Source organism: Lissotriton helveticus, chromosome 12, assembly GCF_964261635.1.
Source record: "Lissotriton helveticus chromosome 12, aLisHel1.1, whole genome shotgun sequence".
NCBI classification, from domain to species: domain Eukaryota; kingdom Metazoa; phylum Chordata; class Amphibia; order Caudata; family Salamandridae; genus Lissotriton; species Lissotriton helveticus.
In genome coordinates, this window is record NC_136073.1 from 792,937,247 (window position 1) to 792,963,703 (window position 26,457).

Below are 26,457 nucleotides of genomic sequence, written 5' to 3' on the forward strand. Positions count from 1 at the left end.
TGCAATGTGACTGATGTGCCATTCAATCTCGTTTCAAAGTGGCTATTTAGAATAATTTGGAAAACCTCCTGCCTCATTCAAAAAAATGAGGTAGGATTCGACAATCTTCTATGAATGCCGGAAATGCTGGGAATGAGGACTGCATGGACAGCAGACCTCTATCCCTTCAGCAGAGGAAACAGACTTTACATCGCGTCTCAAATCGCGCTGTGCCTTAACAACTTGGTCCAAACCACTAATAATAATAATAATAATGAGATTTATAAAGCACGTAGCTGCGTCAGCTGCGTGTCCAAACACTGGGGTATCAGTCCTATTATACAGAGTAAGAATATGAATTCCCCTAATCTAAGTTAGCGTGAAAAAACATGTTTTTAAATTCTTGAGTTATTGTATTTCAGATTTTTCTTGCCTAAGCCAAAGTGGTAGGGAGTTCCACATCTTGCCTGCCAAGTAGTTGAAGGAATGGCCTCCAATGTGAGCACTTTTGATTCTGGGGATAGATGCAAGAGAGGCATCAGCTGATCTCAGATTTATTTTAGGAAGATAAGGTGTGATCAGAGGTGAAGATATTTAGGGCATTTATGATTGAGAATCTTGTGACAATAGCTCATGGCTTTGAAATATACCCAATGCCTTAACGGAAGCCAGGGCAGCATTGGTAGAGCTGGGGCTGATGGTGAGTGTCTAGGCAGATGAAATAGCAGCCAAGCTGCCATATTCTGCACCCACTGTCGTCTTCTTCATCATGTCTGTGACACTCCGAGATACAGAACAATGCAGTAATACAGTTTCAACATGATTAAAGACTGGACCACTGTCTTTCTGGCAGCTTCTGGCAGGAAGACAAGATGTTTTTAAGGTATTTAAGATCCCAACACATTGCCCTGCAAGACTCGTAATTGTTGTACGTGCCCTTATGTGTCTTTTCAATGCATTCCTTTATCAAGCAAGCCAATGCAACCACTTCCCTGAAGGAAAGCGTTGTTGGACTAATGTTGTACTTTAAGTCCAACTCTTTCCCTACAGTTGCACAGACTGGAGTTGGAATAGTATATACTATTCCAAAGTCCAGTGCTTTCCCGAAGGCAAATCATGGTAACGACTTGGGTGGAAAAGGAATGCATTTTAAACATGCATTCATGGTTCAGATCACTATGTGCATATTTCCCACATACAAACCTGCAGCAGAGAGAGCTTTACTAAAACATGCTATCATGTGAGTTAGAGGATAATGAAGATAACCTGGGAATTGGGGAGTCTTTGGACATTCTACAATTGATATTTTGTACACTTCTAGTTTATTGACCCACCTTATTTCACATCCTTCTCACTTACCTCGTCAGTATTTTTATGGCGTAATGCAATTTTATTGAGGAGCAGAGAGATTTGGCTGTGGATGGTCTCTTCTTCAACATCAGATTCACGATCCATGTGACTAGTGCCCTGTGAAAATGTGGAAAAGCAAGAGAAGTAAAGTAACATATATTTTCACATCATTTTCACTGTGTTTTCTCTCCTCATGGAGGTTCAAGAGATTTGAGAGTGAAAACATCACAATTTTCAAATCAAGGTTGTAAGCACAGAGAGAACCTCTTGGCTTAAATTCAAATGTGAAATTAAAACCACCAGCCGCAAACATGTAAATAAAAATGTATAAATGAGGTTATGCACTAATGCTCCGCTCTACAGAGAATAAAAGTATATGGTCATTTGGCAGAGAAGTGTATAGCATTCATATACAGTCAAAATACCGGTGGACTCACTTATAATATTGAAGGTTCTGATGCACTGGGCACTACATCTGACACATTGCACCTCTGGCACCACAAGGTAGTCTCTCTTGCTCACTACAAAGATTGTGATGCCCCATGAGCCCTCCCCTTGCTGCTTGATGGGGAAGTATGTGCTACATTATGGTACTTCTTACACTCAGTAAGACAAAACCGGGAACTGCATTTTTGGGAGGCAGTGTTGATATGAAATACTGATTTGAAGTATGTTTGTGCTACTTTGTGTAGGATTTGGTAGTTTGCCCTGTTAGGCATTTCAACGATAAAGCGGGGTATGTAACAGAAAGGAGCCCACTAGTTAATGTATTATCAGTGAAAAACACAGCTTATCAGTGCATTCGCTAAATGCCCATGTGCCTTGCCCAATCACCCAAGAAATTTCCCAGTTAGCCCCGGCAAAGTCTAAGGGCCAGTTGTCTCACATAGGCTGGATTGTGTGGTAGGCCTATATACTGCATGGGAGCACTGCTGTTGAGACGTGTATGGAGCGAGTCCAGTTCTCACAGTGTCTGAGCATCTTATTTCTTTGCACTCATGCCAGTCAACATGTGCATCTGGTTACTAAAATGGGATCTAGGTATTCAAGCACCATTGTTACAATGCGATGCAACATAAGGACAGCCATCTGAATTGTTCCTGGCATGATGCCTCTGGCCTGTGGTAAAAGAAAACTATGGACAATGTCTGGCTCATCTGTTAGTTGAGCTTAATGGGAACCCAAGAGTAAGACTAAGCATGGACTGCAGACACTCTGGATTATGGTCAGGCCCCAAGGAGATGGATACCAGACGTCATCAGTGGTGCCCAATCCCCACACATATTACTGAGCATGGACTTGAGTTGTGCATCTTGGTACAACTACTCTGTAACATGGATGCATTGGCCAAGCTTGAGGTAGTCCTACCTGGTTCACAGTGATCAAGAAGGTCATGGCACCTCTGCTGTTATGGAGGAATTGGTGAGACCATAAACCACTGTGGCCTACTCTCCCAGAGACACTGACAAAGCCAAGAATACTGCAGTTTTCAGACACCATGCCACCTGCCATTGCCCATGCTGCCACATATCACCTGCAGCCCCACAAGCACCAGTGAAGAGCACTGATCCAACACCCATTCCTGGCCCCTAGTCAGATGACAGGTGTTTCCTCCAGCTACTAGAGATAGGATCAAAGTGTAAGTGCCCAAAGGACTTGAGATGGTCCAAGAAAAGAGAAGAACCAGAAGAAGTGCCCAATACAAAATCATACATGAGGCCTGTGGAAGAGGAGGGCAATGAAGGAGAAAGAGAATGACTAAAGGATATTATCAGACCACTTTCTGAAACTCGTTGTTCACAACAGTGGACGATTTTGCACAACATCAGAGCAGGATAAAAGTTATAAAATTGCCAGAAGTGCCACAGTACGAATCAAACCAGCTCAAATAGTTGAACTTCGGGACAACGACTCCACTTGCATTTGACATCACTAACTCAGACCCCACAATAGTAAGGGTACACTAGGTAAACTTTTCACAATAATGGAAAAAACATAGATTTGGTATACTGGAAGAATGACTCTTGAAGTGAAAGCTATAAGTAAATTTACTTGAGTGGTTTGGTTCACATAATGGGCACCCTGGAATAATAAGACATGAAGAAAAGGCATGTACAGTGTTGGCACTGATGGGCAGCTGCTGAATTTCAGGTGCAAATGTAAGCAGACAAATGGATAAGGGACACCCATAAAAGTGACGGAGGGAGAAAGACGCACTGGAGTGGAGTAGGGAACATCAAACTCAAATGAAGAACATAGAATGTCAAGGTGAGACTATGGAAACTAGCGAGAGGGACATGAGGTTTATATTCCACCACTAGGGGCAAATATGTGACACTGCTGATGTATATTATACGGCAAAGTAACTACATTTGGGGCACAAGGGGGCTAAAAGGTCCACTTATTTCTTGTGCGCTGACTACTGTTGCTGTTCCCTAACACATTCACCTACCCAAATACGTACATCTGCCACTTACCTGCTCTTTGATAAGGAGGCTGGTTTTTTTAAGCACATAATCCATCACAGCTCTTCCGTTCACGTCATAAAAACCTTTGGCTGTTAAACTGGACATTAAACTTAAAGTGGCAAGAATAACCTGTAATTGAGAAAAAAAAGGTAAGCATGGTTAGTGAGAAACCCTTTTGGTGTATGAATAGGAGAAAATCACACAATCCAGTGAGAAAGTAGCAAGGGAGTGTGAGAAAACCATGCATTCTCTCCTTCCTGTTGTCCACAGAGTAGACAGATATACATTTTTATGTGTGGAAAGCCAGTACCTGGATACAACCTTTTAAAGTATGTTGCAAAAAGGGCTATTATGACACTCTGAGAATGAAACTAGAGTCAATTTAATTAAACTGTTCTTATAGAGTGTCTGACTGAAGTGTGAAAGAGGGAATATTCAAATATTCCAGGTGGGCTACACCTTCTATAGGTGCCTGAGATTTGATAAAAGATTTTAAAAAAACATTGCAAAATATGCCTAGGTAGGTTAAAACCAACAAAAAAGCTCTCAGGACCTGATATTGATTACAAAAATGCAAATGAGAATTCAATAGGCTGTGGATTCCACTGCTGAGGGAATTTAAAAAAAACTAGAGTCGTCTGTGGGAAGAATGATGGCCGCTGTCTAACTCCACCTGTAAGATTGAGCAGACATCCCAACACGGACAGCAGATAACAAATGGGTTGCAGTACTTAGAGTTCATTGTCCCACACCTTGTTGTTTGTTTGATCCATATCACTTTCAAGAATTAGTTTTGGCTCAAGACCGTAAATAGTCACAGTCTCCTGTATCCAGTATTGAGTTAAAATTCACATCCCTAACATGGTTCTGTACGCTGTATATTTGCACAATCTGGCCACAATGGCTTCAACTGCCAAAGAATACATCCATGCTTGATTTCTGTGATTCTAACATTCCTAGCAGAGTCCTGTCTCTCATGTTCCTGGTTTAATCTGAAAAATATCTAAGGATAACTTGGTTTATATCGTGCCCTGAGGTTAAAAATGACAAACCCAATACACCTCTCAAAGAGAATCCAATAGAGACAAAGTTATGGCAATACAGCCTTTTGTTCGTTATCAAAAGAAAACAGCTTTGTTGATTTTCCTTTGTGCCTATGTCCTGTGCTTGCTAACATGCTGAACATGGTGATTCTGATGCTGAGTTACTTGCTTTCTCCATGGCACTGAAGTCAGGCACATTGTGGACATACATGGCTTCAAGAAAGTCACATATATTCCAATTTCTACATAAAATTCATCTTTTATATCACAATCAGACTTTTCAAACGTGCACATTGAATATTATCCTGTATTATCGATCCACGTTTGGTGAGATTTCGCTGAGACATACCCAAATATTATTCTTGGTAGAGACATGTGAAATACCTTACACCACGGTTGTGAAAGATTTGAGGAGATATTAATATTCTGAACTTCAAAACCCCTTATTTGATCATCAACATTCTCCTCCTCAGTAAGGGGTATTACAGATCAACTCAATGTGAAATACAGACCAAATATGTTAACAGCATACACAAACTTTCTTTTAACACACATTTATTAAACAATTAGGGATCAGCAACCTCTGGGATTGGGTCTGAAAATAATGCATTGACACAGACTAGGGCAGGAAAACTGGGATATGTCCACTTGGACAGGGAGACAAAGGAACACAAAACACACTGAACTGACAGAAATGGCTGGAGGTTGCATGACCCAACACCTCCACTGAAGACTTGCCTTGGAGAAAGTCAACAGATTGTGGTGTGCAAACCACAGCTCTGAGTCCATGTAAGTAGGACACTGCACTATGCAAAAACGGCATAACTTAATTAGATTGAGTTGCTAATTATGAAAGTGCTTTAACACACGTATAATAGCTTGATGGTACCTTGCGATTGTCATCCTCAAGCACGTGACGGACAGCATCCAGATAAAAGGCACCTTCTGAATCTATCAAATAAAGCCATACACCAAATGTTATAACACATAGATATTGACTTTGTCTATTAAGATCAAGAATAATACATAAGTAGTGAAGTTTCCACTATCAACTGTGATCACCACCCTGAGGGTCCTGTCTTTCAGTTTTGGTTTGTGAGTCTGTGACTGTGAGCCCCATGGGGCTATCAATGCCTTACTGTTTCGCCGTGCATGTCTGTGTCATCATGTACCACTGAGCGTGTCTGTGTCGACCTGCTCCATATTTTATTTCCCTTTTTGTTCCTGTCCAGTGTCTATGTCAGGATCGGTTTTCACAGTGTCCCTGTCCCATTAATGGCTCACAATGGGAACAATTAACCGAAAAGAAAACAGTGGCACTCCTTTGTTTCTTCACCATGATTCACATAATTGAAGTTGATGTAAGCAAGACTTTATTCGTAAATTGCAGTCCTCTACCAGGAAAAGTTGGCAGTTAATGTAGCTGAAGAATATAAAATTGAAGTATTTTGCTTATAGCTGCACCATGTTGGACAAGTAAGGGAGTAAGTTGGGACAAGCATTTTATCCCTTTAACTATTTTCCCTGCCTAAATCACACACTGCCACCCACCCACTGACAGTCTTACCAGTTTCCGAAAGGAGCTTGCAGAGCAGCTGTAATGTTGTGGCACGGGACTCTGCACCTATCTGCATCAAGCTACTTTCGAAATATTTATGGACCTCACTAGAGTGAGAATGGGCTGCAAGAGTAAAGTGAAAAGAAAAAATAGACATAATTGAAAAATAACACAACATAAAATTATGCAAGAAGGAACTCAACGCCGGGAAGCAGCCCATCAAGGCCATTCTTCAACGCATGTCCAGGAGGTATGTTATTAATGGTCTGCAACATTTAATTATGATCTTACGAGCACATGGTACTCATGTGACTCATGTGACTACTATAGCTGTATATAGTAAACTGGGCACCATATTCCAGTAGCAAGCCAACCAATGTACTGGGTGGGGAGATAAATACTGAAGCAATAGTAGCTTTTAAGACAATCAAGTTACGTGCAGGGCAGTGTACAGAAATTAATGTTACAGAGGACCTGATCCCTAGTAAAGGCCAATATATACTTGCAGTATCACAAATACATACATACATTTATGACCAACTCACCCAGTGATAGGATAATAGCCGTGGACAACTTGAGTGGCTCTTCTGTTTCATCGGAAACCCCACTTGAGGGTGTGCAGATCTGCCAATAACAAAGCCATAATAAATAATAATGGAAGCTAGGCTATCTGAAAGCCAATCCCATACATCCAGACAGCAAATAACTTCCAGTGGGGGAATGATAGCATAGGAGTTTGTCAGGACTTGTGGGGCCATGATCCATACCACGCTACAGTAAAATTAATTGTGTGGAATACAGCATATTCAGGGTGCCCGATATTGGTGGAAGTTCAAATTCTCAGATACCACTCTAAGATGGATGCCTTAGTTTCCTATGGTTTTAGGATAGTTTGTAGACTCAGAAGTCTGGCGAGATTGCAGAAGGTAGTGGTACTTAATGCTTTTAACAAACCTGGCACTAGTGGCGGCTATTCAACGTAATCAAGACGAAGGCTGTTGTTACACTTCATCTTGGTTTATCTCTGGGGACGGTAAAGCTGTTCCCCTTTTCTGTCCTACGGTGTCTGGCCAGCATAGTAGGTGGCATGCTTTTCAGAGCAGGCCTTTTTTGCTTCACTTTTTGCCCATTTTGCATACCAGGTCTCTAGTCAGCAGAGTGGGGAGCGAGTGTTTCTGTCAGTGGCTTCATTAGGGCCTTTTTCTGTTCTCGCCGCCACTTGCTGTTTCTGCTGTACCACTTCATTTTTTTTCTTTACCGGCATTCAGTTCTCGCACTTTGGTCCTCATCAGAGATGCTTGTCTTTTGTTTCCCATTCATTCCAGATTCCACGTGCCAGCATTGCTATTTGGAATTTCATGCTTATGGCCGTCAAGTTGTGCACCTGTTTTCAGAGGGCCTTCTTATATGTGGACTGGGGTCTTGAATGCTTCAAGTTTGGAATGTAAGGATATTCCAGAAATGTTGTGTATTTGGATTATTTGAACTAAATTGTGGGGTCGTTTCTGCACATATTGACTTTAGGAACCTTAGTGGGATAAATACTGAATTTCCTTGATTGATGGCATTAACCAAATGTATATGATATAGCCTTATTATTATTAAATATATAGTTTAAGATTGGGTGTACTGTTGTTGGGAATGTCATGAAGAGTCCAGTATATGTTATATAGTAAAGTCTAACTGGACAATTGAACCTCCGAGGTAAGCTTTGTTAGTATTATGTATCTGTTGTAAACCATTGTTATTGGGTACAGCTTTTTTCTTTCAGGTCTCCATCCTTGGTGTTACCCCTGGGTCCCTTCCCTTTCCCTGTCACTCGGTTCCTCTGTTACCTATTATCAGAGCCAGAGCTGCTGGGAGGCAGACTTATGGGTGGTTCTTGCAGAGGAGCTCTCAACACTGGCAGATTTATATCCATTGTCTTCTTTCTTAGCATCCTAGAAGCAAATTGGTTCATATAGGATTTTTATGGATTATAATTTAATATTGTATGCAAGAGAGTTCCCAAATGTTGCCCTTTAAAAACACTCCTACTATAAATTGGATTAAGGAGAAACTTTATTTGTTACAATATGTTACACAGGAAATGTCTGTCGCCTCCCACTGAAATACTTTGTTTGTCCTCATGTATATACTTACCAGGTGATGTAGGACGGCAAGCACGGTTGGCACAGTTCCATTCAGCGCTCTGCAACTCTTAGTAACAGCTGCCTTGATGCATAACTCAAGGGTCTGCAAGGAGATAAGAAAATTGAGATGAGGCCAAAGGGCAGTTTGTGCAAATGATGATGGTCAGTGGTGAATTACAAACTTCAAAGTGTAAATTCTGTCTGAATGCAAGAGTGGGTTGGTGTGCGAATGAGCTCTCTTGTGTACTAATTCTAAATACATATGACCACAAGTAGATTTTGACAGATGACCATGCTTATGTCTAATTTTTTCTTTCCTGGTTGCTCTGTTTTCTTGACTCACAGTGCCTTAAGATCTCTCAGATCCACGTAGTGATTTCTGTAGAGGTTATCTGTTGGAGTCAGATGTTGGATTTTAGTCCATCAAGGAACCAGAAGAGAACATGTTCAGCATTTAACAGGGGCATGCCCTAACACATGTAGCCTAGACTCACTTGTCATCGTAGGCCCTGTATTCTTAGCCACTGTTGATGATGGCCCTTGACTTGGTTGTCCCAGTTCTCTTGGTGGTTCTAGTTCACTTGGTTGTCTGATACGCCTTCTTCTTATGGCACTGTCTAGATCCTCTTGGCCATCTTAGTCCCTTCCTTCCTGGCCTTGGTCTTCCTGCTCCTGGTCTTCCTGCTGGTCTTGGTCTTAATGGTACTCATCAGTTTTGTTGATCTCTCTTTCCTTTTCAAATCATCATTCTCCCTTTGCTTTTCCTGTCCCTAGTTCACCTGATGCGTGCCCCGTTGTGATTCCCTTGATGGTTGTGTCCTCTTGGTAGACCTGGTAATCCTAGTGCTCCTGGACTTCCTGGTTGCCCTAGTCCCTCTACTCCTCTTGGTCATTCTCCTCTTCCTGGTCTTCCACCTATAGGTTTTCCTCTTCATGCTCCTGGTTTACCAGGTCTTCCTTTTCATAGTTCTCCTAATCTTCGTATTGATTTTCATGTTCTCCTTTTTCTAGGTCTCTTCCTCCTGATCATCCTCTTATTCTTCTTTCCCTTCGGTCAACTCATATTTTCCTCAAAATCATCCTCCTGGTCTTCATCAACATATTCTTGGTCCTGGTCTTCTAGGTATTGGTCATTGGCCATAAGTAGCCCTTATCCTCCTGAGATCCTACTCCTGTTAAAAGGATTATCTTTACCATGGTGCTTATTGCTGTGTCCCTCCTAGTTGTTCTTCTGGTGCTCTTGCCCTGGTGTTCTTCAATCTTTTCATTCTTCTGGTCCCAGTCCTGCTGGTCCTCATGATCTTCATTGTCCTTATGTTCATGGTCCAGCTAATCTTGGTCATCCTCTTCCTGGTCCTCTGGATCCTCTGGTGCTGTTACTCCTAGCAATCCTGGTGTTGGCCTTCAGGTTTTTCATGGTGGTCATGGTGGTGGCTGCTGTTCTGGACCTCCTAGCCTCCGCTTTCTCTTCATGGTCTTCTTCCTCTTACTGGTCTCCCTCCTCCTGGTTTTCCTCCTTATTTTCCTAGTCCTCTTAGAAATCCTTTTCCTATTCTTCCTGGTCTTGATCCTCTTGGTTTTCCTAGTTCTCGGACATGGTATTGGTCCCCTGTTGGTTCAAGTTTTCCAAATCCTTCTGGTGGTCCTGGAGTTTCTAAACTTCTTGGCTGTCCTGGACCCTCACCTCCCCTTCTACTCATCCCCATGGCCATCTTCCTCCTCCTCATTCTGTGTAGGGTCTTCACAGTGGTGTAGGTTCACCATGTTGTCCTGCCCATCTTCTTCCTTCTTGTTCTGGTGGTACTGGTCCTCCTGATGACCCTCCCTTTCCACTTGCACATCCTTCTTCTCCATTTCATTCCATTCCAAAGTAGCTTTATTTGAAGTATACTCATAAAAGCACAAAACAAACAACATTTAGAAACAGTTAAAAATGCCTTGGCTGGATAGTAAAAAATGTTTGATAAAACTTAGATCTCAGAGCAAATGGACGAGATAAAAGTTACACCCAGTTAAAATAATCAATCACATTCAGTGGCCAGGCTAGGGAAGTTCAAATTAATGCTCACCAAAGAATTACCCAGATTTAGGTTTCAGCCTTATAGCCCACGCCCATCCTAGGTATTTGGCTACCTCTATTGTGATAAATGGTAAAGTGCTGGTGCGCATAAGCCGTTCCGCTTCGGCGCTCCTAAATGTGCAAAGTAGTAGTTTGCACACTGGAGCCAGCCAAACTTGCCTAGGGAGTGCATAGGCGGGACAGGCAAAAAGCAGGTGGGCAACTGTTTCGCTATGACTCCCACAGGCAGGGCAGATGTTATCACTTGTGGGAGTACACCTGGACATAAGGGACTTTAAAGGTAAGGAGCCTGCCTTGAGTTGGAAGTAAAGCTTCCTATCTCTCGGCCTGGTGATATTATCCCAATAGGATTCTAATCTGGGTGTGAGTTTTGTTTCTAAGAAGATTCCCACCATAGAAGATGAGTCAGAGTTACTCCAAGCATTAAAAGCAGCCCACTCCCAATACTTCTCTTTTAGGATGTTGTCAGAGGGAAAAGAAGCCTCTAATGGGTTCTCGCATCGCATTCTCATTCCCAGGCCAATCAGACTATTCCTAACACCTCTTAACCAACCGATGTTATGGAAGGCATCAGATTTTATTACATCCAGAAAACCTGAGGCATATGATGAGTGTTCAGGTGTCGTTCACAACCTGCGCCAATATAAAATCGGACGCAACTTGGCGACATCAATAATAGCTTTTCTACCCAAATCATATCTAAGTGGCTTAAGAGGGCTGCTTTTTGAGAGATTGGTAATGCTACAGAGGAACTTATTTTCAGAAAGATTTAAAGGTGCTGCTTTCTCAAACCCCCATAATTCGGCACCATAAAGTGCGGAGCTAACAGCTTTAGATTCATAAACTTGGAGGACTGGTCTAATTGGTTTTCTTAGAGACCTTTTATGCTCCAGACTTAAAGCTCCCGTAACTTGTCGATGTTTCAGGGCTGCTAAATCTATATGGCAGTCCCACTTAAGGTTCTTCTCTAACTGTATACCCAAATAGGTAAAAGCCCTGACCAGTTCAAGTGGTTGTTTATTCATAAAAACCCTCCCCTTAAAACTTCGATGCAGATTAAAAGCCATTAATTTCATTTTTGACACATTAACTTCCAGGCCTCGAGCAGCACAAAAATCTTCAAAAATTGATAGAGCTCGCTGGAGGCCATTAGGAGTCTTGGAAATAATTAATGTGTCATCTGTAAACATTAAAATCTGAATTTTTACACCTGCTAGAGAAGGGGCATCTGTATTCACTGGCAACAAACGGGCCACTATTCCATTAATATACAAAGAGAATAACATTGGTGCCAGGGCTCAGCCTTGCCGTACCCCTCATTCAACCGGAAACTGGGTGGTGGCCCTACCCTGCCCTCCCCAGCGTATTCTAGCATGATTGCCCTCGTGTAACCTCATTACGAAGGTTAGGATGTCGTCCGAAAGGCCTAATTTCCTCAACGTCACCCATAACCGGGTATGGGGGACAAGGTCAAAAGCTGAACATAGATCAACAAAGGCAGCATAAAGGCTGCCGTTGCCCAATGTCACAGTCTTCCACTATAAAAGAATAAAATGAATGACTTGATCAATGGTGCTAGTGTATTCACGCAAACCCTCTTGGAAAGGGGACAATATACTATTCTCTTCAATCCAGTCTAAGATATTGTTCAGGATCAACCTCCCAACTACATTCTGAATTGTATCTATCAAGCTGATAGGTCTGTAATTCCCCAGCTGAGTTTTATCTCCTTTTTGATATACTGGAATTATCACGGCCCCTTTCCAGGAAACCGGGATCGGGCACCCTGGGCTGTTGCATTTGCCATCAACAAGATGTATCTACCCCATCGTATTTTGTCATAGAGGAACACATCCGCAGGGACACCATCGGGCCCTGGCGCTCTACCTCCAGCAACTGCACTAAGAGCTGCTAAAACTTCTTTGTCATCAAAAGCCTCATCAGTATAAAAAACATAACTAACTTCTTCCATTTGATCATCTAAAGGGTTACGCGCATATTGGGGCCTAAAGTAATTAACCCATCCTTCATGAGAGACATGACTTAGGGGCTGATCAGGTTGACCCCCTCTGCCTCACTTAATGATATTCCAGAATAATTTGGTATTATTCTGCAAACTAGCTTCTTTTAGGTCCTGCCATCTAAGCTCATCCCATAGGCACTTGGCTTTATGGATAGCTTTTTTGTATTCATATCTTGCAGTACGGACAGTACCCATTTCCCCAACCCTGATAGCATTGCCAAGGGCAATTCTTGCTTGCATACATTCATTGTTATACCACCGAAAGGGTTTGGAGTCAGTTAGTTTCTGGCTTCTATGGCGCTTAATAAAGTGGCTACTTGTACTTCTTCTCCTCTTTGGCCTCCTGGTTCTGGTCCTTCTGGTCTACTTCATTCTACTTATTCTCCTGGTTTTACTGATCCTCCTCCTTGTCTTGGGCATGCTGGGCCTTATGTCCTTGGGGTCTCAGTCATCCTGGTCGACTGAGGATCCTCCAGGTTTTTCCCATGGTCCTCCTGCTATTGCTTTCTCTTCATTATCTTGGAAATCCAGTTCCGTGTGTTCCTAATCCTGCTAGTGATCTTGGTCCTCCTCCTCCTCCTCCTCCATTCAGTTGTACTGAACTTTTTGGAGAGTCTTGTTCCCTTGTCCTCCTCCTCTGTTTGACCTCCCTTTCACCCTCCTGTTTCTCCCTGTTCATCCTACAGGTCCTCTAGTTATCTGCCTGCTTCTCCAAGTGATCCACACTCCACTAATGTAGTCTCATCCAAAGTCAGCAAAATACACCCTCAAGCCAAAGGGCACACTTAGATGTAGCATGGGTGAATGAACACTATTGGAAATACATTTTCCCTTTTTTTCCTGTTAGATAGTAAAATACAGACAAAATTGGGGTGCTCCTCTAAAACCTGGATCCATGTATGCACCGCTACATCTGTTTCACTATTAACAGTTGTGGACCAGGATTGCTCAATGTCCCTCTTGCACCCCTGCACACTGTGAACCATGGGAGTACAGAGGAGCCTAAAAGGATAATGTTTGCTTTTGAGAATCAAAGGCAACTTGGAGGCAGGAGCTGCAACACAGAAGATGGGTGACCACTAAAAGCAGTTTTAGGAACACATTTAGCTACACAGATGCTAATAAGGAGAATGATCACCTGCAATGAAGGCTTATAAGACTCATTGGGGGAACAACCTCAAATTATGTATGTTATGTTATGTTATGTTATGTTATAACGTGTTTTATATAGCGCTCAGCTACTCCGGGGAGTGTCCCGGCGCTTCAAACCCAGTGCAGACCAAGAGCAGGCTAAAGATCAGTGCTTAATTTGTGCCGGTGCTTTCCGGCGCTTAGCACCGGCACTTACTTTTCAGGGCCGGGTCTACATGCGTCTGAACAACTGGCTGCACGTTGTCACAAATGTTGTTATAAGACATTACCAATACTGACTCGGAGTGGGCCCACTGGCGTAGAGTGTTGTTCTGGGTCTCCTCGCCTGAGTCCAGTGTGCTTTAGCCGGAGCAACAGCAAAGTGATTACTGCATCATCATTAATCATAACGATCATTTCATGTGATGGCGTCATCATGGCGGCGTCAGGCAGGCAGGCGCGGCCCTTAGTTGAGTGGACTGTTGCTGGTGTGGTGGGGTGGGCGGTACTCGGGAGCAGTACTGGGCGGGAGTCAGACATTGATGGGGTACGGTGAATTTGACTGTGTGCGCGCTGCACGCTGATTTTTCCCCACGAGTTAGAGGAACCCGACCACGTCGAGGGCGGGCAGCCCCACCATGTGGCCTATCAGTTCATAAAACAGTGCCCCACAGCCCCGGCCAACCATGACGAGTGTAACCGTAAGTACTACCTTAAGTAGCAGCAGAGACATCATACTACGACATGCCCAGTGGTGGCGTGTCAGGCTGCACCGGGGTTCCATTCACAAGATTTGATGACGGCAACGCACTCCACTGTTCCTGGCCCTGACCCGGCCCACGGTACACATGTAGTCAATCCATCATTACATCACAATAGGATGGGTTAGCTAAGATGATTCATGCTGCTGCTGCTTGGGCTCGGCTGGCTTGGCCTAGTAGCGGCCGCCGGCCGGCCGTGCACACACATAGCCCGGGCCAGGCGGGCCCACGCCAATGCACGCATTCATGTAGGCCGCCGCCGGTCGGGGTTAAGTTGTTAGAAGGCCCTAACCCTTGAAGTATCCTCACAAAAAGAAGATGCATGCACTGTTCCCTGGTTGGCCTGGCATAGTAGCGGCCGCCGATGCCGTAGTACCAAACACATTATCACGACGATAGAAGGACTGCCGGTGTTAAAAGATAAAGGCCCTGCCCCTGCCTTTAAACTTAGTCTCATCGACCCCCCCTAAACAGTTTACTGCTTAACAGTATAGCCGGCGCGGAGTGTTGGTCTGGCCTTGGTGAGTCTCCCGAGTCCGTGTGTGCTTCGGTTGAGGCCAGCCCCCGGCGCCCCCCTGGGTTAAGTAAGTTGTTAAATGCCACTGGCATGCCAGTAAGCAGGAAGTTTTAGGGGCTGTGCGGCAGGCCGCGCGCAGATTGTTTTCCGATTGCTCGCCCGGCACTCTCGCACCCTACGAGCTATCATCAGCCCGCCTACATTGAGGGTTGAGGGTAGGCAGACAGCAGAAGCACCATTACGTTACTCTGATGGGCAGAGTAATAGCTCTTGAATTAGGAATAATTTGTGTAGTAGAAGTGTTCCATAACTTTTGTGAATAACCATTTCGGCTAAACTAGATGCATGCTGCAAAGAAATTAATTGATTAAACATTTTTCTACGTAGATGACTGTGTCAGTGAAAAATCAGTTCAATTGATTTGCTGTGTCATTTCTTCCACGTAGTCCGTTTGATTAGCATTTAGCACTTACAAGACATTTAAATCAGGTTTACATGTGTCACAATTTCATTTACCATGATGAGGAACGTTACAGAATATTTAACTCCGGTATAAAGACGTAGGTTTCAATGCTCAGATAGGAAGAGACCACTGGTCTGAATCACAAATAATGTTTTCCTTTACCTGGAGCAAATGGGACTTGGAGAAACTGCGAATAACTCCCGGATAAACCATTGACCGATTCGTACGTTGTCTAAACAGCTCTACGCGCTACAGTGCCTCATAGCGAGCCCGGAACTGCTGTATCTGCACGCAGAGCTAGCTTATCCGGTTGTATCTTTGTAATGTGCGCCTCACTGATTTAATAAACCGTACTCTCTTTAACAGTAGCACGTTTCTAGTTTTAACCCTTTAATGAAAGGAACCATGCACCCAGTGTAATGTAAAAGAAAAGAAGCAGTTATGCTTCTACCCACTGGAAGCTAGTCGTTTAATGAATGCGTTGAGTTCAGAACTTGTGTGGCCGCTACGGGTGTCGGTGTTATCTTTTTTTTTTCTTCTGTAGCCCTTGAGTAATTTATCTGTATATTCTTAAACTGTGCATAGTGTGCAATATTTATAGTTGTGATGCGCTCTGTCGACCAGTTGTGCTCACTATCTGTCAGCATTCACAAAGTGACGCTTGTCCTGACCGGATCAGGTTCAACTGGGTGTTTAAGCTAGATTGTAAAATGCAAACTCTATAATTTCCTTTCTGAATGGATTCCACAATCTGACCCATTTTTCTGCGAAGGTCTTGGCGCTGACGAGACAGGGTGTCTGATGAATTCGGCTCTCCTTACATGTCCTCACTCACACAAAGCTCATATGTGCCCTCTCTCTGCCATGGGCCTCTGTGTGCCTCCTGTGTGTTCAGGGCAGAGCCTGTCACTTCCCTTCCTCAATTGTGTCCCTCGTCCCACAGCCAGAGTTTGCGCTGTTTTCTAGAATCCCCCAAAGTTGACATTTTTGAGTGAGTGGGAGGGATGTGTGATTTAAAACTGATTTAAACGTTATGATTCCTGTCCCCCAGCCGCCTGGATGGTAATAGACTAAATACCAAAGACCACGAAATGTTTGTAACAGTTCTTGAGCGTTATAGTTATTTTAACGTCCCTTTTCTATGTCAGTAGCCTTTTCAAAGTGTCATCATTCTGACCGTTGCTGAAATTCATCGGACTTTTCGCAGTGCCAGTTGAGGATGTGGGTGGAGCCAGTTGAGGAAGTGGGTGGAGTCAGAGAAATGTAGGTGTGGCTTCTGACAAAAATTTCAGCACCTGCACTTCATATTTTACAAATTAAGCACTGCTAAAGATGCCACACACTACTGAACAAAAAGCCAGGACTTGAGATCTTTTCTAAAGGCTAACAGGTTGACAATCTTTCTCAGAGAGACCGGTAAAGCATTCCACAACTGAGGCGCCAAGCGTCTAAAAGAGCGGCCTCCAATGCGGGTGCGCCTTATACCAGGAACAGAAGCCAAGACCTGCGAAGCTGACCTGAGCGATCTCGATGGCTGGTAGAAAGCCAGCCGTCTGATATATTTGGCGCCAGTGTCATGGAGAGCCTTAAAGGCCAAGGTGAGCGCCTTGAAAACAATACGTTTTCGAATTGGAAGCCAGTGAAGAGTTCTCAAAAGGGCTCTTGCACTGGCTCTCCGATGAAAGCCAAAAATGGCTCGCGCGGCCGAATTTTGGACTATTTGCAAACGTGATAGAAGATACTCAGGGAGTCCGAGATAGAGCACGTTGGCATAGTCCAGACGAGAGCCAATAAATGCCTGCACAGTGACTTTCCTCTGGGCCTGAGAAAGCAGAGGAAGAAATGTTCTTAACATTTTGAGGAGGCCGAAGCATTTACCAACTAGGCCTAGAATCTGGGGCTTCAAAGTAAGGCTGTGGCGAACTTCACTCCCAAATTCTTGGCCGTGTCCGAAGCAGCGGAGGGAGGAAACATAGCCGCAGGCCACCAAGACTGCCACCTGGGTTCAGAAGGACAGCCAAAACCTCTGATTTGTTCGAGTTGCACTTAAGGCTGTTCCGCTGGAACCATTCAAACACAGCCCCAAGGCAACCTCTAATACTCTCACCATTGAAGTCTGAGCCCTTCTCGCATGAGAAGAGGAGCTGGGTGTCGTCAGCATACGAGACAATCTGGGCACCGTGAGACTCCGCCAGTGCCGCCAAAGGGGCCATATAGATGTTAAAAAGAGTAGGGCTCAAAATTGAGCCTTGAGGAACTCCTACCTCCAATGGCGGCACCGCGGCGGAGAATGGGTTGCCCAGATCGTTTGACGGCGGTCCGCTAGAAAGGACTAAAACCAGCTGAACACCTCCCCCGCAGGCCGATCTCATTGAGTCTGGAGAGTAGACCGCGATGGGGGACGGTGTCAAAGGCCGCCATGTATATGGTCAATATGCCATTCAACAAAATTCTGTCAGGTTTTTATGTTTGTAGCTGGTATTCAAATTTTTATTACAAGTGGAGACTGTCAAAAGAAGGACTTGTAAGGAAATTTGAACATCCTGTCCTTTTAACTGTAAGAGCTCAGACCTAGCAGAAACTGTTCCACTTAGATCCTCAACATTAATCTACAATTCTCAAGCCTCAAAAACAATAGTTCTGTGGAAATGAAAATTGGCAGATTGGAGACGTAATGATTCTAATAGTGTGTCCACCAAGGTCTACGTCACTCTTGCTTTTTCAGCTAATATAGTTCGCACGTCTCTAACTACGGACTCTTTCCTTTGCTAATATTTGTTTTTATAGCAACTAAAAGTAGTATTCTATAATTCCAACACATTATTGATTGCCAACATGATACATTTCCAGTGCTCCTCTTAAGACTTCACTGTTTTACCTGTATGTTCGGTCACCAGGAGTGCAATGCAAAGTCATGGGGCTCCTAAGTGAAGGTCATTTGTAAATTTACTTGTATTTCACAGGTTGTAAGCAGCCTCTCAGACTAGAGAAAATGCAATGGCACACTGTTTGTTATAAGAGGTCACCAGGGCTTTAGTAAGCCCAATTACTGCTTGGGACCTATGTCAGGGCTCTAGTGACTGAAGATCTGCTGTTTTGCTATGATTAACGCATCAAGATGGAGCATCAGTATGCTCAATTTCACTTCTATAACCAATTTTACTTACCCAGTATCACAACAACAGGTGAAGCAAATTTCAGCACTGTTGATGTTTATTTAAATTCTAGCACAATTGCTTCGGTACACATTTCTCCTTTATTAATCCCGATTTCATATGTAACAAATACAAATGTGCATTTTGCTTCTCTGGCTGCCTTCATGGATTGTGTACTAATCACAATTGAGCTGGTTCAGTATTTGGAATTAATGTTGGAAAACTATATTCCCTGTAATCCCTTCATCTCCCAAAACAATACACCAGCTCAAAACTGAAATAATTACCAGGCGTGAATGTGTCAAATAGTGGGGAATTACTGTCCAAATTGGTGTGGTGGTTCTCTTTCTCAGGGGTACCTAAGGGGCAAACTTGGAATCATACATTTTTCCTACATCCCAACATTTCTGATACCCACAACATTGGTACTGTTGGGAGCGGAATGCCAATATGTTGGCCCAATGTACACATGATGGAGGCCTGAACCATCTCACAACTCCACTGTGGTGTAACTAACTCACCAATGGAATCCTGTAGTTCTGTATTCACCCCTCATTTCTCAATAATGTAGTGTTTCATTGCAGCTAATCTCTCATTATGGGATACAGTGTTCATTATGAGTGGATCATTTGGGATTGGTTGAAGAGGCAAGCATGGACAGCAAATAAAGGTCACACTCACCGTGAGCAAACGAAATACCATATCAGCAGGCAGCTGGGGCTGGAGCCTTTCAACTTCATTGACCAACCAAGGAAGCTCCTTATCTAGTTGCTCCTCTGGCAGAACGGAGGCCAAATGTCCCAGGGTTGTGATGACTTGCCCCCAGACCTGTTAAGATAAATTACACCAGGTTTTCAGTTCCACACACTAGACATTAACTACTAGGAAAAGATGAGCCACATGTGGAAGTAGAGGGTTCCCTGGAGAGGCAGCTGCACTTGACATCTGTTCACTAGGAAGTGATTCTGTCATGCAAAGGCAGTGGTTTGTTTCACTGGCAGAATATTCCAATAGACAAAACTGATTCTCTAAAATAGAAATGTTATCCATGAATTTGTTTCGCTCTTGTCTTATTTGGATGAGGGTTCCCCACCCACTCTCTCTATTTTCTCCCTCTCCCAAGCTCTTTTTAAAAAATATATTTCCCCTGCCTCCTATTCATGGACAGGTTGTGGTAGACATAGAAAATACACTACTGCAGCTGCGATTTTATTAAATTGCCCTAGAATCTAATTCTGTCACTTTCTTTTCCAAAAATACTTATTACACTTACTGTTCCCTAATACTTAAGTATTATAGCATGGTTTAGCTTTGATTTTTTTTCATATATCTGACCTGATAGGAATTTGATAATTGGTCGGGTACAATAAAGGTTTTTACACATTTTATTCAGCTACATAAATAGAGATCACAAGTCTGGGTCAAGAGAATGAATTTCATATTTTTTTGTATTTCATCAAATAAAGTATATATGCAAAGGCACAGGAAGGGGCAGTCAATGTGTATGCATCAGTTATCTCACAAAACGTAACAGCTCTAAACCTTCATCCACTGCACTCTGTTCTTTTCCCACTTTACCAACTCACCTCCTGGAGACTGGGGATGGTTTCAAGAAGAAATACCTTACAGGTTGAGTAGGCTTCAAAGAAAAGTGTGACTAGAGGAGTGTCTACACTGGAAGCAAACTGGCCTGATAACATCTCAATGACTGCACAAAAATAAAATAATTACAGTTAAGTTCAAAGGCTTAAGTGTTGCATTAATCTACACATGTACCACCTTGTCTGGTAGTGCATTGGACATACTGAGCAAAAACAGTGCAATGCGTCTGCTGATAGGAAATGATTTTTAGCAGGTATTAGACTCAATTCACATAGGAATTCTCTGACTCTCATAGATACTGTAATGGTATCCATTTCGATCATGCATCCTATTGTACTTTTGAAGCATTCTAGACTATATATCGTAATAATTCCACATTACTGCAACTCATTGTATAGAACTAAAATGAAGGAAAGGCAGAATATGTGTCACCAGAGTAATTTTTACATTCAATTAGCAACAAAGCAATTTAGTTTGTACAGTTTTGTTGTTTATGAAATAAGAGTGGAGAAATCAGATTTTGCACAAGTTATTACTGTATGAAGATATTTGCCCTCTTGGCAAAATAAAAAAAAATATGTAAAAATCTAAATGATGATGCATCAGAGCATTCCTTATCAGTAATTTGTAAATCATTTTATGTGGTTAACAAAGAAGTGCTGGTTCAGATATCACCAGAGTAAAAAAGTGGTGTAATGATTTTGCACTCTTCTGCTAATCAGGCAGGAAGACACTACACTGGGTTTAATCTCACATCTAAATAAACAGTGATTCATTCAATTTCCTATATTAAGCATAGCAAAACGTGTGAAATCACATTGCCCCTTTTTCTGTCCTAATATTGAAAATGTTTAGTTGGGAGCAAATCTTTCTTCCTGCATTCTTTATTTTTCAAGAGGCAAAAATGGTAAAAATATGTTTACTCCATGATTTGCACCAGTCTAAATCTTTACTTAACACGGTGACTAGTTTGCAATTGTGCGAGCTCTAGGTTGCAACAAGATGTCTGTGCCATTGAAGTGAACAATTACCTCTGGGAAATGATGTACAATTTCTACAGGTTTTAATGCTTCACTTCCTAGGGAGGTAAGTTCACAACATAAGGCCTGATTCAGGCTGTGGCAGATGGGTATCCCATCACAAACGTGATGGGATAGCCCGTCCCTCTTATTACACATACAATAGGATACAACTTGTCCACCAAACTCTAAATCAAGCCCTTCGTTTTTTATTACTGAAAAGAATAGGGTTTTTCCCGGAGGTGCACTATACAGACTAGAGATGTGTTCCAGTCATTACATGGCAAACTTGACACAGCAGCTCAGCATGCCAGTTCAATTGGCAAATGTACTAGAAAGTAGTGGAGTTACACATTATGCAGACCATTGTTGCAGTTGAGTTCTGATTTGTGCCACAAATGAAAGTTTAGTGCAGATAAGTAATCAGTTGTTGAAAACAATGGGATGAATAGAGACTGTTATTCTCTGCACCAATCAGACATAAGAAATTGCATCTCTTTGCATGAAGGGTGCTCTCAGGAAATGTTACAAAAGTGAACTTAATAAAGGTGTCCTCTCCCAACACTCTCCCAACCATCAAACCGAACCCGACCGCTCCACCAGCGCAGGTGCACACCAAGACTAAACCAATATTTCTGGTTGATTGTAGAAGCAGTCTTCATTACAGGAAAGAGCGTTCTGAGAATCAGATCTAGATATGGTTCCATTTTCGGTCCTGTAAGAGAAAATAGGATAAACAATATTAATTAAACTAAACACTAATACCAACTTAAGATGATGAGTGTGCTGCAAAGGTGGTGTTGGTCATGAAACATATTGTAAAAAAATCTTGATGCATGGCTTTGTATATTTTCCACCCAGCAGAACATAAAACGTAATGCAATAAGCGGAAAAGAACGTTTCAAATTGTCTTTTCCCAGGATTCATTTGCACCTTTTTATGACGGTGATGAAGGAGTTCGGCATTATAGCAGAGTTGCTGCATTTACAGAAATTCTAAATCCTTGTACAAATAAAGGCTTAATAGTTAAGTAGCTGGTTGGTGTAGAGCTGTTTCAGTTTTTAACAGTTTTTCCTCAAGAGACATAATGAAACAAAACCTGTAAGGGACATCTGGTACTGGTATGTGGTGCTAAAATGTGAATCTAAAATGTGAAATTACTAAATTTCAACAAATCTAAAACAATATGTATCATTTGAACATAATAACCAAAATAGCAGCAATACATTTGCATCTTTCAAAAGTGGCTGTCAGTGGACCTGTATTTAAAATGCAACCATTCACTTCTAAGGCCTCTTGCTGGAGTTCCATATTTTGAAGCCTTCTGATGGCATAAGCACGGAGATGCTTGTTTCTTTAATTAGCACTGTACAGAAAGTAATCGTTTTGGAGCTTATTTGAATTACCATTATGACATGGGGTTGCAACACATAGTGGTGCTGTTGTATTTCCTTCCAATTAATTGTCACTTCCTTAAAAAATTAATTGTTTTAACTATGCGGGCTGAAATGGCAAAGGCATGGGCATGGGACTCTATTCTGAATGCCACAATCAGTTTGAAATATATGTCGAAAATAACTTAAATATACCCTGTGGCTTCTTTCCACTTTCAATTTGCATTGTATATGCAATGCTAGTGATTGATCCATTCTCAATCACCACTGTAAAATGCATAAATTCACCATACTGCTATGGGTTTTGTACAAAATGTAGAAATACTTTAAACAAGCAATGTAGTAAGGGAACTGAAAGAACAATGGAGTAAGGGAACTGAAAGAACATGTTGCCACATGCTTCAGAGCCCACTCTGTGTATTTGAGTGTTGTGATGACATGAGCCATAGACAGATAAAACTATTTGCAGACAGACCTAAAATGAATGTAGAATCCGGTAGACTGCCACAGAGCACAGTGTTTGACAACAACATAGCATTTTTTCAAATTACCGTATTGAATTGTCATTTGATGAATGGCCCAAAAAACAATCTCCTCTGGAATAGAAGGCACCGTAAACAGATTTACAATCTTAGAAGATATTGACTCTGGTATCCACTTGGTAAGAGAAATTTGACACATTAAAGCCATCCTTTCAACTTCAGGCGAATTCTCCTAAAAATGCAGAAATAGGAAATATTGGTAATTTGAAACCTTAGTGACAAACAAGAGGAGAAAAACAAATCCAAAACAAGTATTAAGTACCATGGATCAGGTATAGAGGGAATATTGTGAAACAGGAGATGCTTGAACAAATCAATAACGGCTTGATTATGAGTTTTGCGGATGGGATACGCCGTCACAAACTTGACGGATATCCCGTCCGCCATATTACATGTTCCAACTATAGGATATAATGGAATTGTAATGCGGAGGTCGGGATATCCCTCACGTTTGTTATGGAGTAAACCTGTCCTCCAAACTCCTAATCAGGCCCTAAGACTCAATTATCAATAAGATAGAAGCGGAGCAAATAACAACAATGTAATCACTCCTTGAAATAGACCAAGTAGAACCAGCAGTTGCCAAAACAGATTGAAAATAAGGCTGTAGTCTGAGATTTCTTGACCCCTAGCAGCAAGAAAGTTTACAGGATAAAAAAGGGTCATAATAAAATTTTAAATATATTGGTGCCCCCCAATGAATGAATAAATAAGTCCATCAAAATATCAGACATTCTTGTCTTTTCTTAATTTCACATCAAAAAGGCTTTTCTTTTTTTATAAATGAATGTCTTTCTGCACTGCAGAGGTATCCAAAAGTGACTGATACCATTTAGGATGTGCACCAAATGTATTGCTTGGTACAGGCTGAGAGGTGCGAGCTATTCGACCTAGTCGCTTTCTGTATTGGCATGGGGCATATATCATCCGAAATAATTAATTCTATTTGGCTATTCTCTAGACCTGGATTACCTTAGTGTTTTATACTTATAAAATATCTGTACTAGGGGTATGAGTTTGTGAAATATTTAACCGCTTTTCAACACAATACTGGCCTTAGAGACTGCAATATCTTTTTGAGGGGAACAAAAGGTAAACTGGCTTTAAAAACACTGAATGATTATATTTACAAATATTTTACCTATTTTAAGTCTAACACAAATGTATTTTAAACACTCTAATTAGGATGGACTGTCTTAGATAAAAATACATGGAAATACATGATAAAGCACAATGTCAATAAATCAACAGTACTGTAATGGTATAATACATGAACTACATGCTAATAAAAATGTGGTGTGTTACGAAATAGGTCTACAGTTGTTTCGTCTCCTTGTATATCTTGATAAAAACATGACCTTGCTAGTGAAGTCCTGAAGTCTCAGAGGCCATAGAGGGTGCAACAGTGAAAGATGTGTGGCACTTCCAAGCTGCTGTTCTGTTTTGTACTTCCAGCATATCGGAACACATTTGGAGGTGGGTATATTACTCAACTTCATCTTCATGGGGATGACTGGGTTTCTGAGACTCTCCGTAGCACCTCCCAAAGTGTGCCTCTGTAGGTGTGCTACCTTTGCACCGCTTCCCTTAGACATCTTCTGCGATCCAGTTTGCCTTTGCCAGTGCTTAGTAATCTGACAGAAACACCTGGACAAAAGTGTTCCCTCATTTGTATGGGCTCTAGCCTCCTAGCAAATGGTGTAATGCATCTTGACACAATGTGGGGGTGAAATGGGTGCAAGTACAATGCTTGTTACAAAAGGCCCAGCACATGCCTTTGCAGAATCTGCTGCAAAACAAACACCACCTACCTCCTGTGGTCTTTGCCAATCTAGTCCATGAATTTAAATGAGTCAGCCCCGAACTCTCATCCCCTTTCTTACTCTCTCTTCTCTCAGTTTATCACACACATAAACAACTACACACACAAACCAGTACAGACATGCACACACATTTCTGTGTGCAAATCAGGTACTAAAATAGGCAACTCATTCTACAAAATACAAATCAAGATTTATGAGAGAGCTTTACCTTTGAATCAATTAGTTTGTTATATACAGATTGACTCTATTTTGTGTTGTCAGCCCTTGCCCTTACCTACATGTGGAATATAAAGAAGAATCTGATTCTCTGTGTTTCAATATTGCTACCTTTGTTAAGATATTTCAGAAGAAATATGGAATTTGGGGCCTAATTTTGTATTTGACAGACAAAGCAGTGTCCTCCAGGGTGTCAGAGGACATTGCGTCCGCCACCCCAATGGTATTTGAGTTGTTATGTTTCAAGCTGACCTCTTGCCCAGCGATCATCTCTGTACTTTGAAAGGAACCACTGTAAGGCGTGGCTACGAAGCCGCCGAGTATGGACGCCTGAGCCTAGAGCTCCGGGTCGGTTTCGGCGCTTATCCTGATAACTGGCCTCCCTGGCGGCGCCGCCACCCGGGATTGCTTCCTGACCGTCGCGGGACGCCTCGGCGCTGTTCTGGAGTGCGCTGGGTCCCGCGATCGCGGACGCCTGTGATCTTTGGGGGACGCTGCGGTGCCAACCGCCGGCCATCATGATTGGGCCTGGGTCTCGCGGCTGATCCCCGGCCTCGATTTCTGCGAGGACGCCAGGGGCAGTGCCGCTGCAGGCGCCCGGGCCACGGAGCTAGAGAGCGCCCCGGCCCCGACTACGGGAGATCCCCCACAGGGCGCCTGGCGGACGGACTGCTGTGGGCCGGACGCCGGACAGGAGAGTTCAGGACCGCTGCTGCCACGGAGCGGTTTGACGGGGAGCCCGGGAGCGGTGGCAACCATCGGCGGTGAGAGGCGCGGCGGATCACCGGCGCTCGGCTCCTGTGACGTCCTCGGGGGCGAACGTCCACCTGGTCCCCGGGGTGCTGGCACAACCACGGATTGACTGAGCGGTGGAGGTAGATCGGGCAGCCTGGGGCCTGCGGTGCTTGTGGGGGCCCGAGACTCGCTGGGGAGCCCGCTTAGGTCTACAGTTGACTTTGGCACCGGTGATCTCGAGGCCACTCGCGGAGTGTGAGCCGCGGAGTACTGACGGCGCTGCTGGCCCCCCCTTCTGGACCTCGGTGGGGATTTGGGCCCTCTCTGCTGCTCTTTGGACCTTTGCCTTGGGCCCTGCCGAGGGCGGCCTGTTGCACTATCTGGAGTTGCTGGTGGTTCGAGCTGATTTCTACTGGAACACTGGCCTGATATAGCCTTGTTGGGGTGCCGGGGGCCGCGGTCCGGC

The 26,457-nt window shown here is 43.1% G+C and overlaps 1 protein-coding gene across 1 annotated transcript; it reads right to left on the reverse strand.

The window, feature by feature from the left end:
• Positions 1-1,314: 1,314 nt before the first annotated feature.
• LOC144798145 (maestro heat-like repeat-containing protein family member 1) lies at positions 1,315-23,365 on the reverse strand. Its single transcript, XM_078668898.1, has 10 exons — positions 23,227-23,365; positions 21,898-21,996; positions 20,247-20,368; positions 19,342-19,488; positions 8,541-8,633; positions 6,944-7,022; positions 6,408-6,521; positions 5,730-5,791; positions 3,807-3,926; positions 1,315-1,446 (listed from the first exon to the last, which is right to left on the reverse strand). Exons 1-10 carry the CDS (start codon positions 23,363-23,365, stop codon positions 1,315-1,317), a joined length of 1,107 nt encoding a protein of 368 aa, XP_078525024.1.
• Positions 23,366-26,457: the final 3,092 nt, after the last annotated feature.

Coding starts and splice junctions, on each gene's coding strand:
- LOC144798145 (XM_078668898.1), bottom strand. CDS start 23,365: ATGGCTTTAATGTGTCAAATTTCTCTTACCAAGTGGATACCAGAGTCA. Junction 6,522..6,943: donor GGCTATTATCCTATCACTGG/GTGAGTTGGTCA, acceptor TTACTCTTGCAG/CCCATTCTCACTCTAGTGAG. Junction 3,927..5,729: donor TTGAGGATGACAATCGCAAG/GTACCATCAAGC, acceptor TCTCAATTACAG/GTTATTCTTGCCACTTTAAG.